Source organism: Mercenaria mercenaria, chromosome 3 (genome assembly GCF_021730395.1).
Source record: "Mercenaria mercenaria strain notata chromosome 3, MADL_Memer_1, whole genome shotgun sequence".
Classification (NCBI taxonomy): domain Eukaryota; kingdom Metazoa; phylum Mollusca; class Bivalvia; order Venerida; family Veneridae; genus Mercenaria; species Mercenaria mercenaria.
The window spans coordinates 54,941,627-54,958,124 of record NC_069363.1 but is presented as its reverse complement, the minus strand read 5'-3'; the positions used below and the strand labels follow the sequence as shown (position 1 = coordinate 54,958,124).

Here is a 16,498-nt window from a genome sequence, read left to right as displayed (position 1 = left end):
ACTCTAAGTAATGGGTATTTTTGTTTCTTAAATAAATCTCTAACAGAATATACAAAAAGTAAAAAATGTCACTAAATTTTGCTTAAATGTGATTGACCACCTTTAAACTGCCAATTAAAGTTTTTTTCACTCTTGCAATGATTGCCTTAACCAAGAAAAGCCTAATCTGAATATGAATACAATTAAAAAAAGCTAGGTTAATTCCATATCAGCAAAAATAAATCAAGCTTCCAGTGCTAATGCACTCAAAGTCAAAACACAAAAACCCATAAAAGCATTTCACAGTCACTTCTTGAAATAAATACATGTCAAGAGCAGTGACATCACTATGACATCACACATAATACACGTCTTCTTTGATCGGCTAGTGTCTTCTTTGATCTGCTACTGTCGGCACAATTTAAAAGAAACAGTTGTCAAACAGATTAAACCCAGTTTCTGATGGCAGGTGTCAAAAATTTGCATGAATTTCAGTTACATTATTTAAGTCACAGAAAGTTTCAGTAATAATAACTATGTTTCTAAGCCTGGGTTTTGAAAAATAGGAAAAAGTGGACCCATGGAAATTTAATTTCACGCAATAGGAAATCTAGAAACGTAAACATTATGATTTCTTTCGCTGGTTTAGTCATTGCATTGATGTTTAACTTTATAAATAATTTTCAGGGAAGAAAATTTTGTTTGTCTAATATTTTGACGTTTATTGTGCTCTTTCCAAGTGAGTTGTGCAGTGTCACTGCAGTTTTATCCTCGGGGCAGATTAAAAAGATTATGCAACGACAAAAGATCGAAACTAAAATTATTATTTGTTTGCAAAATCGTTTGAGAAATTATGACCGAATGACATCCAAGAATTTAACTATCCCAGATGTTTTACGTACGAGAAAAATCATTACTTTACAAATCTAAAACTTGGTTAAATACGTCTGCAGTATTGCACAGATAACACTATGTACCACGATTTGTCCATGTGGAATTTTCTCAACAACTTTTTGCATGAATTTTTGTAGTATATCAGGAAATCGGCAGGGCGTTCGGTAGACCCGAGGTTCTGGTTTTCACTCGCACTTATCGACAAAAACTCGTATTTGACCGCACAAAAAAATTTCCCTTTTGTGTCGGCTTGACCCGAGGAAATTTTCTTTTATGCGTCACGAGTTCGAAAGAACTGCCCCTTGTCAATCAAATCCCGGTGAATTCGAATATTGTTCGCCGCCATAGCGGAAGTATGGCAGTAGGCGGAGCTTGGTATATTAATCAGCTTCTGGCAGATGTCAATCATGCCACGCGCCGACTGACACGTGGGCTTCTCGCGGTTTGTATTTGGTACAAAAATGTCCGTCATTGCTAAAGGTATTTATTGATCAATGTGTAAAAGTTAATGATAAACAATGCATAGAAGAGCAGCCTATTATCGTATTTGTGTCACTTGTTAATTAGCGGTATACAGAAAGCGTAACATTCACCCATTTTGTTTCTTATCGGCCATATCGATCATTCATGTAGTTGAACCTCAACGAACACTGTCTAGGAAAACTTATACAAATACAAATAGTTACCCAAAAGAAATAACGAAACAGGAAAGAATAAAAACATGGCACCGATAAAAAAAAATTCCGAGTTTTGGGTTAAAAAATTGCTTGAGTCGCGGCGATTTTCGTGAGTCGGTCGCGTTACTGCAAACAAACAATTTTTTAAGGATGGCCTTATACACAAAAACCCAATCAGTGCAATTTTTCAATACAGAAAATCATTCATTTTGATGAAAACTTCAAAAAACACCAAGTGTATTCAATAGTTAAATTTAGTGAAATTCTGGTCCAGCATCAAAATCAAAACTTATAGTATGACCTAACAAAACTGTCAATAAACAAGAAATGCCTGTACACATTAGCTGCAACTCTGCCTTATCCACTATTCTGTTAAATGTGAAATGATTTACCAATAAAGTGAAAGTGTAAGACATCTAAACAGCATTTTAAGAGCTACGGAGTTATACAAAGTCATGCTGCATTAATAAAGATGTGCAATTGAAAAAATAAATCTTACTCACAAACAGACAAATAGCAAAACAATGGCCACAGTTTTAACTCATCCAGACATCAAATCAACATCAAAACAAAGCTTACAAATATTTCTCTTTCACTAACTTCCCTTTTGTCATTTCATCATGAACAAGTACTTATTAAACAAAGGAAGTGTTAAGTGTTTAATACATATGAAGATGAGACTGTTAATCAATCAATGGATAACATGGTCAGAAAACAGGAAGATTTCAATCAGAACATCAAGGGGCAGTCTTATTGTAACAGTCTTTCAAGTTGTGCAAGACAAAAATCAAAGGGACAGTTTTCGGGCTGAAATCGACAAAATTTACAGCTAAAATTATATAAGATTTTTCCAGCAAATTTATGGGCTACACAGTTTAAAAAGAAGACTTATTTAGCCTTTATGTTCCCCTAAGGAGGGATCAGAAAAGTTATAGTACTGCTGAAACCCCTGTTACATTGTAACAGTCTAGGAATATGTCATTAAAACAGAACTATTTGTTGTCTACATGTTTTTACTTTCATTTTATGCTATTTTTAAACTTGTAATAATTTTATTGAGTCAGTTCCAAAGGAATGCTGTCCCTTTACTGCCTGCTTTCTTCAACAGAGAGTTCTGGGTAAAAAACAAACTTCAACAAGTTGTTTTGTTGTAATACTTTACCAGTCCACAATATGAATAGAATAAGGGAGATTATAACTGATGAGGCTACCTAATTATAATCAGTAGCCTCCCTTTGTCTTATAGACCTGTTTTGTTGGAAGTCAGTTAAACATGCCTATCTAAGCAAAATATAAGCCATATGTTGTTTATTTCAATTTTATTTGTGCAGTATGCCCTCAGTTAACATGCAGACAGACCTGTTTTATAGTTTGATCAATAAAGTTGCATTGATAAAGACCGTTGTGCATTTTGTTCTTCAAATATTGATCTTAATTTGTGGTTCAGCTTCAGATGCTGCCAGATACAGAAAACCATTTACATGTAAGTGCTTGTCTTTATAACTATGATTAAAGACAATTGTCATACATTAACAATAATTTAGGCATTAACTGCAGCTTCATACAGAACCTATTCTTAATAGAAACTTCACACGCACACATCATTGTTTCCCCGTCAAACTTTCGACCTATACTGTGAAACCATTGATATTGGTCAGGGACAATCTTTTGTGGATTTTGTGGTTGAGTCACACCAAGAAAATAAATCCCAATAAAATTTCAAAATTCCCATTTAAATTACATGCAAAAGTTGAAATTCACAATTCATATCCCGACAAAATAGCCGTTTTGATCAAAACCACAAAATTTCCTGCCCAAAAAATTTCACAGTACATTAAGATTATTAAAAAGGGGTGAAGGGTAATGTGAGATGACATACACTTGCTGTGGGTAGGACAGACACTTTCTGAACTATTTTGCTCTTGTCTGAACCAAAAGCAATGAATTCATTATATTTGTTTGTTTCGTTTTCTTGGGTCTAAAATTACAAGTATAGCAACGCTACAGCAGCTGCTAATAGGGAAGGAAGAATCATCACGCTTCTACAAGCTAACTGGATGCCTTCCAAACATGATGACCTGAGTGACGCTTGACACCACAGTAACCATAGTGTACCTACCTTCATAGAGTCTATCACATTTCTAGGCAGGAACCTTTTCAGTCCGACTTCTTTCTCCAGATACTCAAAGTTGGACTTCTTGTCTAAAGCTACTTGAGGCATATCCTTGAAGAATCGCCTACAAAATACACCAAGCAACATTTTTTTAAAGCAATTTTGATATTTTAGTTTATACATAATTTATTTTAGGCCGATTGTCAAAGAAGTTCTACAACTTATATTAATCACTCTCGACACCTCATTCCTGATGGAATCCATCACCATGAGGGTATGAGAGAAGAGGCCAGTTTCCCTTTTAACACTGAGCGCCAAGCAAGGGAGCTACTGGTACCATTTTTTACGTCTTTGGTATGATGCGGCCAGGGATCGAACCCACGACCTCCTGCACTGGAAGCGGACGCTCTACTACTAGGCTATCGAGGCGGTTTGATATTTTTGCTGACATTTTTTAAATTTTGCCTCAAGTATACAAATTGTTATTTTATAAACAGTAAGTATAAATTTCCGTAAAACCTAATTATCAAAAATGCAATAATTAACCTTAGCAATTGCAAGAATACAGTTACCTACTCAGTCAACACATATTACACGAAGGGCAACAGCTTGGCAAAACATAATTATATGTCATAGCTTTCTCCAATCATGAAAAAGCCAGTCCAGCCACTCAAATTTTACAAACCAAAGTCCCTAGTGTTTGTGTTACTCACCTCATTTCTATACAACCTAGTTTGATGGCCATGTCATGGTCAATTTGTTCTGCTAATTCTTTCATGTAATCATTCCGAACCTGAAACAAGAAAGTTAAGTAACATACTTTAACAGCTTCATACCTGAAAAAACATCTTGTCATATGTCCATGATCTAAAAATGAGCCGTGCCATGAGAAAACCAACATAGTGGGTTTGCGACCAGCATGGATCCAGACCAGCCTGCGCATCCGCGCAGTCTGGTCAGGATCCATGCTGTTCGCTAACAGTTTCTCCAATTCCAATAGGCTTTAAAAGCAAACAGCATGGAGCCTGACCAGACTGCGCGGATGCGCAGGCTGGTCTGGATCCATGCTGGTCGCAAACCCACTATGTTGGTTTTCTCATGGCACGGCTCAAATCAAAATTTAGCTTATAACAGGGGTGTATAGTTTAGTCAGAACCTCAAAATCCTTGAAGTAAAATAACTCATAACTTAATGGTAACACAAATTTTGAGTTCCTTTTCAACTGTTTGGAGCCTATTCCATACTTTTTTTCATCATAATCTAGAAGGTACACATCAAAATTTAGATGGTAGCCATTATAATCTAGACAGTAGCCTTCATAATGCAGAAGGTATGCATCATAATCTAGATGGTTGCCACTGTAACTTTGATGGTTGCCATCATAATCTAGATCTAGAAGTACCTTTATTTCAAATTTTAACCTAGAAGGTAACCATAATGATCTAGAATGTATAGGGTAGAAAGCAGTTTGTTTTGTTAAACAAGAGGGCCATGAAGGCCCTGTATCGCTCACCTGACCTATTGACCTAAAGATCATCAAGATCAACATTCTGACCAAGTTTTATTAAGATATGGTCATAAATGTAGCCTCTAAAGTGTTTACTAGCTTTTCCTTTGATTTGACCAGGTGACCTAGTTTTTGCCCCCACATGACCCAGATTTAAACTTGACCTAAAGATCACCAAGATTAACATTCTGATTAAGTTTCAAGAAGATACAGTCATAAATGTGGCCTCTAGAGTGTTAACAAGCTTTTCCTTTGATTTGACCTAGTGACCTAGTTTTTTAACACACCTGACCCAGATTTAAACTTGACCTATAGATCATCAAGATTAACATTCTGACCAAGTTTCATTAAGATATGGTCATAAATGTGGCCTCTAAAGTGTTAACTAGCTATTCCTTTTATTTGACCACCGTGACCTAGTTTTTGACCCGACATGACCCAGATTCGAACTTGACCTAAAGACCATCAAGTTTAACATTCTGACTAAGTTTCATGAAGATACAGTCATAAATGTGGCCTCTAGAGTGTTAACAAGCTTTTCCTTTGATATGACCTAGTGACCTAGTTTTTGACTCCATCTGACCCAGATTTAAACTTGACCTAAAGATCACCAAGATTAACATTCTGACCAAGTTTCATTAAGATATGGTCATAAATGTGGCCTCTACAGTGTTAATTAGCTTTTCCTTTGATTTGACCTGGTGACCTAGTTTTTGACCCGACATGACGCAGATTCAAATTTGTCCTAAAGATCATCAAGTTTAACATTCTGACTAAGTTTCATGAAGATATAGTCATAAATGTGGCTTCTAGAGTGTTAACAAGCTTTTCCTTTGATATGACCTAGTGACCTAGTTTTTGACCCCACCTAACCCAGATTTGAAATTGAGCTATAGATCATCAAGATTAACATTTTGACCAAGCTTCATTAAGATATGGTCATAAATGTGGCCTCTACAGTGTAAACTAGCTTTTCATTTGATTTGGCTTGGTGACCTAGTTTTTTATCCTACATGACCCAGATTCAAACTGGACTTTAAGATCATCAATATTAACAATCTGACCAAGTTTCATGAAGATACAGTCATAAATGCGGCTTCTACAGTGTTAACAAGCTTTTCCTTTGATTTGACCTGGTGACCTAGTTTATGAACCCAGATAACCAAATATCGAACTCGTCCAAGATTTTATTAAGGGTAACATTCTGACTAAGTTTCATTAAGACTGGGCCAAAAATGTGACCTCTAGAGTGTTAACAAGCTTTTCCTTTGATTTGACCTGGTGACCTAGTTTTTGACCCCAGATGACCCAATATCCAACTCGTCCAAAATTTTATTGAGGGTAACATCCTGACCAAGTTTCATTACGATTGGGCCAAAATTGTGACCTCTAGAGTGTTAACAAGCTTTTCCGTTGATTTGACCTTATGACCTAGTTTTTGACCCCAGATGACCCAATATCGAACTCGTCCAAGATTTTATTGAGGGTAACATTCTGACCAAGTTTCATTAAGATTGGGCCAAAAATGTGACCTCTAGAGTGTTAACAAGCTTTTCCTTTGATCTGACCTGATGACCTAGTTTTTGATCCCAGATGATCCAATATCGAACTCGTCCAAGATTTTATTGAGGGTAACATTCTGACCAAGTTTCATTAAGATTGGGCCAAAAATGTGACCTCTAGAGTGTTAACAAGCTTTTCCTTTGATTTGACCTGATGACCTAGTTTTTGACCCCAGATGACCCAATATCGAACTCGTCCAAGATTTTATTGAGGGTAACATTCTGACCAAGTTTCATTAAGATTGGGTCAAAAATGTGACCTCTAGAGTGTTAACAGTCAAATTGTTGACGACGGACGGACGGACGGACGGACGGACGACGGACGACGACGGACGCCGGACACAGGGTGATCACTAAAGCTCACCTTTGAGCACTTCGTGCTCAGGTGAGCTAAAAAGAAGAGAACTGACTGCTGGGCTGATATGCAAGTCTCAAACTTTACCTCTATAGCAATTGTTGTTCATTCCATAGGAAATTTAAAGGCCAAAATACAGTACAAAACCTAACCTAGTTGACAGCTTATGCAGAATTAATTAATTGCTGTCTCATCAAGATAACCAGGTACCACAATTGACATGCACAAAATACCTCTCTTTACCTATTGTTACCAATTTGACAGCTACCTCATGTTCATGAATAGATATGTTTCTTAAAGACCCACCACAACCTACTTACCTATTTTTTTCTCCCCATATAAATTTCACAAAAAACATTCTCATAATATAGGTATAATAACACTACTGTGAAATCATTAATATCTGCGGGGGAATAATTTTCGTGGATTTCGTGGTTGAGTCAATCCACGAAATTTAATCCCGACTAACAAGTAAAATTCCCATTCATTTTATGTTCAAAAGTTGAAATCCACGAATTCATATCCCCAAGAAATTGCCATTTTGACCAAAACCACGAAATTGATTTTACAGTATGCTACAGGTGGACAATTTTAGTAGGCCTTCATGAATTAATATGTTTGCAATCTCTTTTCAGTATCTTGCACTGCAGTAACAAAGTGATGTCTAAAACTTAATAAACACATCCATTACTGTGCATTTAATGAAATGTTCAGAACTAAACACATTGTCTTGGCCTATAAATACACGCCACTGTCAATCTGGAACAGATCTATTTCTTAATCTGTTCATGTAAAACCCACGTAACTGCCAAAGAAAACAGTTATTCTGTGGTGGGTCTTTAAAGATAACACAGCTTGAAAACAATGCAATTTTCTGACAATAATGTCTTAAAATAGATCCATCCTAGCATTGACAAATGGATTTTTGTGCATATTTTTTGCAAATGTATATATAAAGAAACAGACACAAGTTGAAAGAAATATTTAGAATTCAGTCAGTTGTAACCGAATTGATCGCTGACCGACTTCTTTTAAGTTTTAATGAAATAACTTTTAAAACAGCATTTTTATGAGCAGTTTTATAGATTACTTTTCCTGTTTACAGATGGTGAATGAAATTTTATAAAGCTAAAGGTTCACTGATCTAAGGTATGCTAGCTAACTATAGAAATACACCTTTCTTATACAAGACTGAGAATATATCTACCAAGAGAAAAATGTCAATTATATTTTTCAATGGAACAGATCTCCAAAGTGAGTACGGTAGTATTTGGTAAAAAGACAATGAACATTTTTAAATGATGCATAACACCTGACAAGTTACACTTTCAATGTATCTGACTTGCATAATCCTCTATATTCAGGATAAGCAGAACAATACAGACGTTCTATCAATATTTTTGAACATGGAACTTTTTTGTTTACTTGGCAATGAACAGAATCAATATTCCATTTTTTTTCGTATTTATACTGATTCAACAGCTGTGAATGTGTCCATTGTCTAATATTGGCATGTGACTGAAGCCTGGACTATCATCAATATTTGATTAGCCTCTCTATCAAGGGGCATGAATTAATGAATTAATCAAGAGAAAAAAAACCTTTCTATTGATGTTGACCCTTAAATGAACTTTTATGTATTGATCTTTTCAACAGAGTTATCTGAGAAAACAGATTAGGGAACCAGCTCCAACCAGCTCCCTTAATTAAGTAATCATGTAATTGTAAAATAAAGGCTGGGAAAGTGACCTTGCATGGAGCAATCTGACTGAAGTACTTGATCTTCTAAACGAAGATCTGAGAACGACCCATTCACATACGTCTTCTGTATATTTTGGATTTCCAGTATTGCTATTTTTATTTTAACCAATCAGATGACTTGTTCGAATGCCAAAGAGTAAGAAAAATATGCGGTTATTTCAGGGCTCGAACCCGGGACCCCTCGCTTACAAAGCAAGTGGCCTACCGACTGAGCTAACCGGTCATCTGACACAATATGACATCAGAATTGTAAATATTAAAAGTCAAGGCTACAGGTAGATTTGCAAAAATGTTGTAAGCTAGGCTCTGATTGGCTAGCGAAAGGGTCGTCAGAACGAGGCCATGAATAGGTCGTTCTCAGATCCTATGCGTAGCGTAATAGGATATGTACTTTAGTCAGATTGTTGCATGGAGAAGATTTGAAATGTCAGTAACAGATCAATGACAACAGTTACTGCTGTTAAAGACTGAATAAGCTGGGACGAAAGAGGCCTTGGTTAATAACCAACCTTGGGCCTGGCATATCTACAGTGTTCTTGTGTTGGAAGATCTTGACTGGAAAGATCAAGAAGAGATCAATAACTACTACTGACATAAGTAGTCTCTTAAACAAACTATACCATTAACTTTTGCCATTACTAATATATTCAGTGTCATTGAGTTTTGAGCCTTAAATTGGCCAAAATCACAGGCATGAGTATTGGACTCGGGATGGAAAAAAAATATGAGACTGATTAAAAAACCTGTTTTAATCCCTTATTAAGCAAAAATGTAAATTACATTGTAAAATAGAACTTTAACTTTCATAATGGATTGATTTAAGATGAAAACAGGATTTTTTTGTAAAAATCAATCGGATATTTTTTTTTCATCCAAGGTCCAATACTCATGCTTGTGGCAAAGTATGTTTAGAGGCAAATAGCAGGGATCTTTATATGTAGCATGGAATGTGATTGAGTAGAAATACAACAGACAAGACAAATCAGATGACAGTAAAACCCTCAGATCAAATACAAAATAGAACCATGATAACCAGCTGATCTAATGAAAAGTGCTGAAAAACCTTAGAAAGTAAGGAGAAAATTTGCTGTATATAAAAAATTGTAATAAGAATTTCCAATATAGTTTCTGAAACAGTATAGTCCATATATAGTGTATCTACAGGCCATTCAAATATTGCAGATTACAGCACTGAGACCAAGTCTGGCTAGTTTTCTGACAAATAACTGAAACATATTTTGCAGCTATCATAAACTATACAACTATATACTCAAGTGTACAATTTTGTGTTTTTTCAGTCTATCATATTGCTAGTATTGTCTATGTGTTTGCCTTGACTATCTAAATACCAGAACCAGTGAGTATTCCTCAAAAACAAGACATAAAAGGGGAAATCAATCAAGTGTCATTAAGCTCTTCAATTATTAAAATACTTGGGGACTCAAGTTAATTGATTAGCCAGATGACAAGACAAAGGGTATGGGAGGACTGTGACACTAAATCTCCCTCACAATTTCCTGCCATGCCTGCACAGTAATGGCACACCAGTATCAGATTGTCATAAATCCACATTATCCCAGAGCACATTCTCTTGATCATTACATTAGAACAGCCACATTTGCTTTCTGCTGTTTTCATAAATCTTCCAAACAAGGGCACACAGTATATAGAATTGGCTTGAAATCCAAAAACAAGATATTCAGACACAAAACAAGACATCTCCTTTAGGGAGCAGTGGTCTAAAGGATTGGGTGTATGACAGACACAAAACAAGACATCTCCTTTAGGGAGCAGTGGTCTAAAGGATTGGGTGTATGACAGACACAAAACAAGACATCTTTAGGGGTGCTGTAGTCTAAAGGATTAGGCATTTGACATTCAAACACAAAACAAGACACCTCCTTCAAGGGGCTGTGGTCTAATGGATTAGGCATTTGACATTCAAACACAAAACAAGACATCTCCTTTAGGGAGCAGTGGTCTAAAGGATTGGGTGTATGACAGACACAAAACAAGACATCTCCTTTAGGAAGCAGTGGTCTAAAGGACTGGGTGTATGACAGACACAAAACAAGACATCTTTAGGGGTGCTGTAGTCTAAAGGATTAGGCATTTGACATTCAAACACAAAACAAGACACCTCCTTCAAGGGGCTGTGGTCTAATGGATTAGGCATTTGACATTCAAACACAAAACAAGACATCTCCTTTAAGGAGCAGTGGTCTAAAGGATTGTGTGTATGACAGACACAAAACAAGACATCTCATTTAGGGAGCAGTGGTCTAAAGGACTGGGTGTATGACAGACACAAAACAAGACACCTCCTTTAGGGGTGCTGTAGTCTAAAGGATAAGGCATTTGACATTCAAACACAAAACAAGACATCTCCTTCAAGGGGCTGTGGTCTAATGGATTAGGCATTTGACATTCAAACACAAAACAAGACACCTCCTTTAGGAAAGCTGTAGTCCTGACATTCAGACACAGAGGTTTTTGGATTGAGCTATATATAGTTAAAACTGAACCCCAAGCATTTGAATCAGGAAGTGGACAGTGATTCAAAAAAGGTTTCTTCACAATAATAGGAAAATAAATCAACATATTAATCAGAGGATGAAAATTTCCTTCTTGTGCATGCATGCACAATTTTATTCCTACATTCATTTCAATAATCACAATAGCTGTACTGATACTTCAATATAATTCAGGAATTCAGATTTCTATACATAGCATTAAATTTACATTATGAACAGCATTTGACTGATTTATTGTAGAATACTTTTGCAAATGCTAATTTTTGTGATTCTCAACCTCTTGTTTATAAAATTCTTTTGATACATCTGAATTACAGCTTTACCAGCACAAACTGGAGTATTTCCAGTAGCAGATAAACTTTCAGTCTATCACAAAATCATGTGAAGTATATTAACTTAACAATGTACAAAGCATGACCAGTACACCCCAATTTACAGATCTTAGAAGTTCTGGATCATGACACCCCACCTCAAAAACACTTGCAGTTCTTAGACATTTATCTACATATCATGTTATTTTTGTTGATAAAAAACACATTTATCTCCATTTTAACCCCAATGCTGTCATCAGATTTAAGTGGTCCACCTAAACAATTTCCTTTCATACAAATTTTCACTCCAAGACTGGTGCCAGAATATCTACAGAACAAAGACTGAAGGTAAATAATATACCTTCCACATTACCAAATCTGCTTGAAAAGCAAATCTACTATTATTTTGTTTATTTTTTTCAATAAAAATCTTCTTTGTTTACTGACATGTTTGTTTTTTATATTATCCATCATTAACTGGAGACTTAATGTTTCACCACTGAACTATAAATGACAAAATGATATAATCATGATTTTTATCAAATGACTATACATTACCAACACAAACAGTTGTTGTACTTTACATCTACAAATTTGACATAAGAAGAAATGAAGATTTATTATTCTAGAACTCTGTAGAAACTTTTGCGAAACTGGGAGACACTGTGGCTGCAGGAGATCTGTTTCTCCCCCCCCCCCCCCCCACCGTGACATTTCTAAGACATCTTGAAATGTTATCATTTCTAGTAGGGTCTTGTCCAATTATTCATCTTAGTAACCTTATTTCCCCAAGATTTCTAAACACCAAATATTATACACTTTAGTTGAATTTGATAGGATTTGAGGGGTTGCTGATTGGTTCAAGTCCTGAGCTGACATGACGCAAACCATCATGTATATAACAGAATCTTAGCCCTGCTATACAGTTATATAAACAAGAGGTCCAAGAGGGCCTGTCCCTGAATAATTCACCTTACTTATTTCTTATCCCAAGTGTTGTAGAATCTAATTTGGCAAAAATTTCAATTACAATAAACATTCTGACCAAGTTTTATGTAATTCAGGTGGATCATTAACCAATTTCTTCAATGATCTGACCTACTGATCTAGTTTTTGAAATTATTTCTGCCAGTTTCGATCTCAAACTAGATTTCATCAAGACAAACATTCTGATATAATTTCAAGGAGATCAGATATAAAATGTGACCTCTAGTATGTAACCCAATTTTGAACTTGACATAGATTTCATAAAGACAAACTTTTTGACACTGTTTATATGAACGTCAGGCAGAAAATGTGTTAACAAAGTTTTTCAATTCTTTGACCAAGTGATCTGGTTTTTGACCCCAGCTATACAAGTTTCAAAATCATCCAACGATTTATAAAAGGAAATATTCTGACAAAGTTTCATTAAGACTAGGCTAAAACTGTGACCTCTTGAGTGTTAACAGTGACATTGTTGACAACCACACAATACACATGAGGACAATGACAGGGTGATCACAATATTGTGCTCAGGCGAGCTACAAGTATCAACTTCAGCAATATTATTTCATGGTTTCTGATAATGTGCAGACATTTGCTGCTTTGATATTTTGACATATATATCTGCAGGCTTTCCAAGTAGTCTACAATTCTTGTTAAAATAATCTAGGCTTACCTGATCATATAAATAGTAGAATGTCACTTTATCTTTTGAGTAGAGTTCTTGAAAACTTTTTGGCAGGTATCTCACTCTCAGCTCATACCTGAACAAATTGAATAAATAACATTTAATAGAACTCTTGTTAACTTGTTACAAGTATTCCTTCAGGACATTAAAAGGATCAGATAATTAATTTGTTTTCAGAATGATGGTTTGAACAAACTTATAATAAAAAGCTCTACAGTATAACCTAACAACATGTCCACAAACTGGCCAAAATATGCTTGGAGTTTTACATAATAGGATATAAGGAAACATTTTTTAGGGAAATGTGTGTCCCTGGAGTAGGTGGGGGTCTCTATGCCAAGTTTGAATGCTTATCCGATAATGCTCCAAACACGAAATATGATGGCAAGATTTGACATGTGAGTTCAGTTTGCAGCTTTTACCTTTAACCTATTGACCCAGTTCATGTGTCCATATGTCCATATATGAGCCGTGCCATGAGAAAACCAACATAGTGGCTTTGCGACCAGCATGAATCCAGACCAGCCTGCGCATCCGCGCAGTCTGGTCAGGATCCATGCTGTTCGCTAATGGTTTCTCTAATTGCAATAGACAATGAAAGTGAACAGCATGGATCCTGACCAGACTGTGCGGATGCGCAGGCTGGTCTGGATCCATGCTGGTCACAAAGCCACTATGTTGGTTTTCTCATGGCACGGCTCATATGTAAAGTTTGAAGTTAATACCTTAAACAATTACTAACTTACTTAACACTAAATGCGCACACCATCACATATTACATGGTTTAGGATTTGGGGGGGGGGGGGGGGGGGGGGGCCTGTGACCTTGACCTTGAAAAATCGGAACTGATTCCTAGAATTGCTACAAACCTTCCATTATGCTCAACATTTTAAAGTTTCACTGAAATTCAAAAATTATAGCCAGGACCACAGACAGAATGCCTTTATGAGTGTGTGTGGTAGTGGGGTTGGGGGGGGGGGGGCAAACAAAAATATGTAAAAAATATGTATTTAGCACATCTCTTTTATTCAAAGTAAAAATATTATATTTGAGGAATATTCTGTTCATTCTAAGATGGTCCCAAGACTAGCTACACGACTGACAATAAGAACTTTGTAAAAAAGAATATTTTGAATTTTTCCTTTTATTTTATATGAGAACAACAAAAGCAGTCTATTTTCAGGTTTTCTCAGAGAGATGATTGTAAGATTATCATATTATATTGAAAACAGCATAATATTACAGACTGGACACATTCGCAAATAGACAAATTAATGTATGATTGGCTAGGAGCCGGTGTAAGGGTGCCCTCTACCACTAAAATTCACTTATATTCAACTGTTTCCCTGATGAAGACATTTCAAGTCATTTATTTTCATTTAAAGGATATACAGTGATAAAGAAATTCATTAATAATAATTTAACACTAATCAACAGAAGTTTTACTCAACAAAAATATAATTAAGTAATGATTATAAATTAGAGTCAGAATTAAAGTCTCCTTAGGATCAATCCTACCTGAAGGCTTATTAAGTTGGAAGTAACATTCAATTTCATTTAAACAAGAAGGTCATAAAGGTCCTAAATTGCTCACCTGACCCTGATTTTCTGCTCAACCAATTTTGAAGTGAATGAAAATCCTTTAGCAGTTCATGATAAGGAATCATCTAAAAGGTTTTTTACTATTATTCAGAGCTCTACCAGCCATGAGATGCAATCAGGCAGAAACATCTTAATTTCATATATGGATGCTTCAACCAAGTTTGGTGAACATTTAACAAAGCAATAATTAACCCTTACCCTACTAAATTTCTATAATGAACTTGTCCATCTTCAAATTCGGACAGTACCATTAACTGTTAAAAGGGGTGCATTCCAAAAAGATACTGACTGAATAGCGAACAGTGCTGATCATGATCTGCACTGGCCGCAAAGGCAGACTCAATTGTGTCCAGCATGATAAGGGTTAAGGTATTAGATCACTAATAGTAATGTTTACAAAAAGGCCTTTGCTTGGTATATTCTGAAAGGTAACCGGGTTTTGCACTATTTTGCAATTTTTAAAGAACTTTTACCATGCCGTTTTTTATAAATTTTGTATAACTTATGGTATCTCCTCATGCTCAAGTAGAGACAAATTTCAAAGAAATAGCCACTATCCAAAACGTTTGCAGAGAACTCATTTTACCATTAATTTTAATAAGAGAAACATCAAACTACTGGTAAACAATTATAAAACAAAAAATAAAAATGTCAATATCATTTTTTCTATGGTGCCTCAAGTAAACGGATTTAATGAGACAGAATTCATACTTCAACATTGAAAAAATAAGGTCATATGCTGTGTTTCTGTTTTGAATTTTGCTTACTCCATTTAAAAATAACCTTAGGGCAGACGTAAAACCTACCTAAATTTCTTCCACGATATATAATCTAAGAGTGAAAGCAAAATAGAGAACTTTCACCGTGTGTAACTCAATATTTTTAAAGATGTATAACTCTACCCTTTCTGTTTAAGTTGTAAATTCACTTTGAACACCAAGAAATCGCTTTTAAGATTAATCTTTTTCCATTATTGTACAAGAAATCAATAATAAGTCTTGAAAGAAGTAAAAACTCACTAGAAAAAAAGGAAAATAAGGAAAAACAAATTTGGTCCCAGAAGGGCTTGAACCTACGCCCCCCTAAGAATTGCAGTAAAAGTAGGTTTATCGTAGGAATTGAATACTCTTCAAAAAGGAGGTTCTCTATTAGTGATCTAATACCTTAAAGGGATTTCCTATCTTAAGGTTTGGCAGCCTTTAAATGAGGTCAAGCAGAACCATTTGAACAAACTTGAGAGAGGACTATGCCAAGATGCTACAAATCAAGTTTAGTATAATTCAGAGAGTTGTTTAAGTAAACAAGAGCACCGCCTTGCGGGTGCTGACGCTCACCTGATTTTTTTTGTATAATAGAAATATTGTCCTACCCATGATTTTCTAAGTCTAAAAAGGTCCATCACTCTTGCAAAAAGCAGGATAGAGTTATGTTTCTTGATGTACAGTGTCCACTTATGATGGTGAAAAACTGTTGCAAGTTTTAAAGCAATAGCTTTGATAGTTTATGAGAAAAGTTGACTTAAACATAATAT

The 16,498-nt window shown here is 35.5% G+C and overlaps 1 protein-coding gene across 11 annotated transcripts in view; it reads right to left on the bottom strand.

Annotated features, from left to right (window-relative positions):
- The window catches only part of LOC123524698 (focal adhesion kinase 1-like), a 118,641-nt gene that overhangs the window by 39,617 nt on the left and 62,526 nt on the right, over positions 1-16,498 (bottom strand). For all 11 annotated transcript variants that reach the window (XM_053538604.1, XM_053538605.1, XM_053538598.1 and 8 more), the window contains 3 exons: positions 13,354-13,441; positions 4,377-4,456; positions 3,670-3,787 (listed from right to left, as the gene is read on the bottom strand). In XM_053538604.1, the coding sequence (XP_053394579.1) occupies positions 3,670-3,787; positions 4,377-4,456; positions 13,354-13,441 (286 nt within the window). The remainder of the gene's footprint in view (positions 1-3,669; positions 3,788-4,376; positions 4,457-13,353; positions 13,442-16,498) is intronic.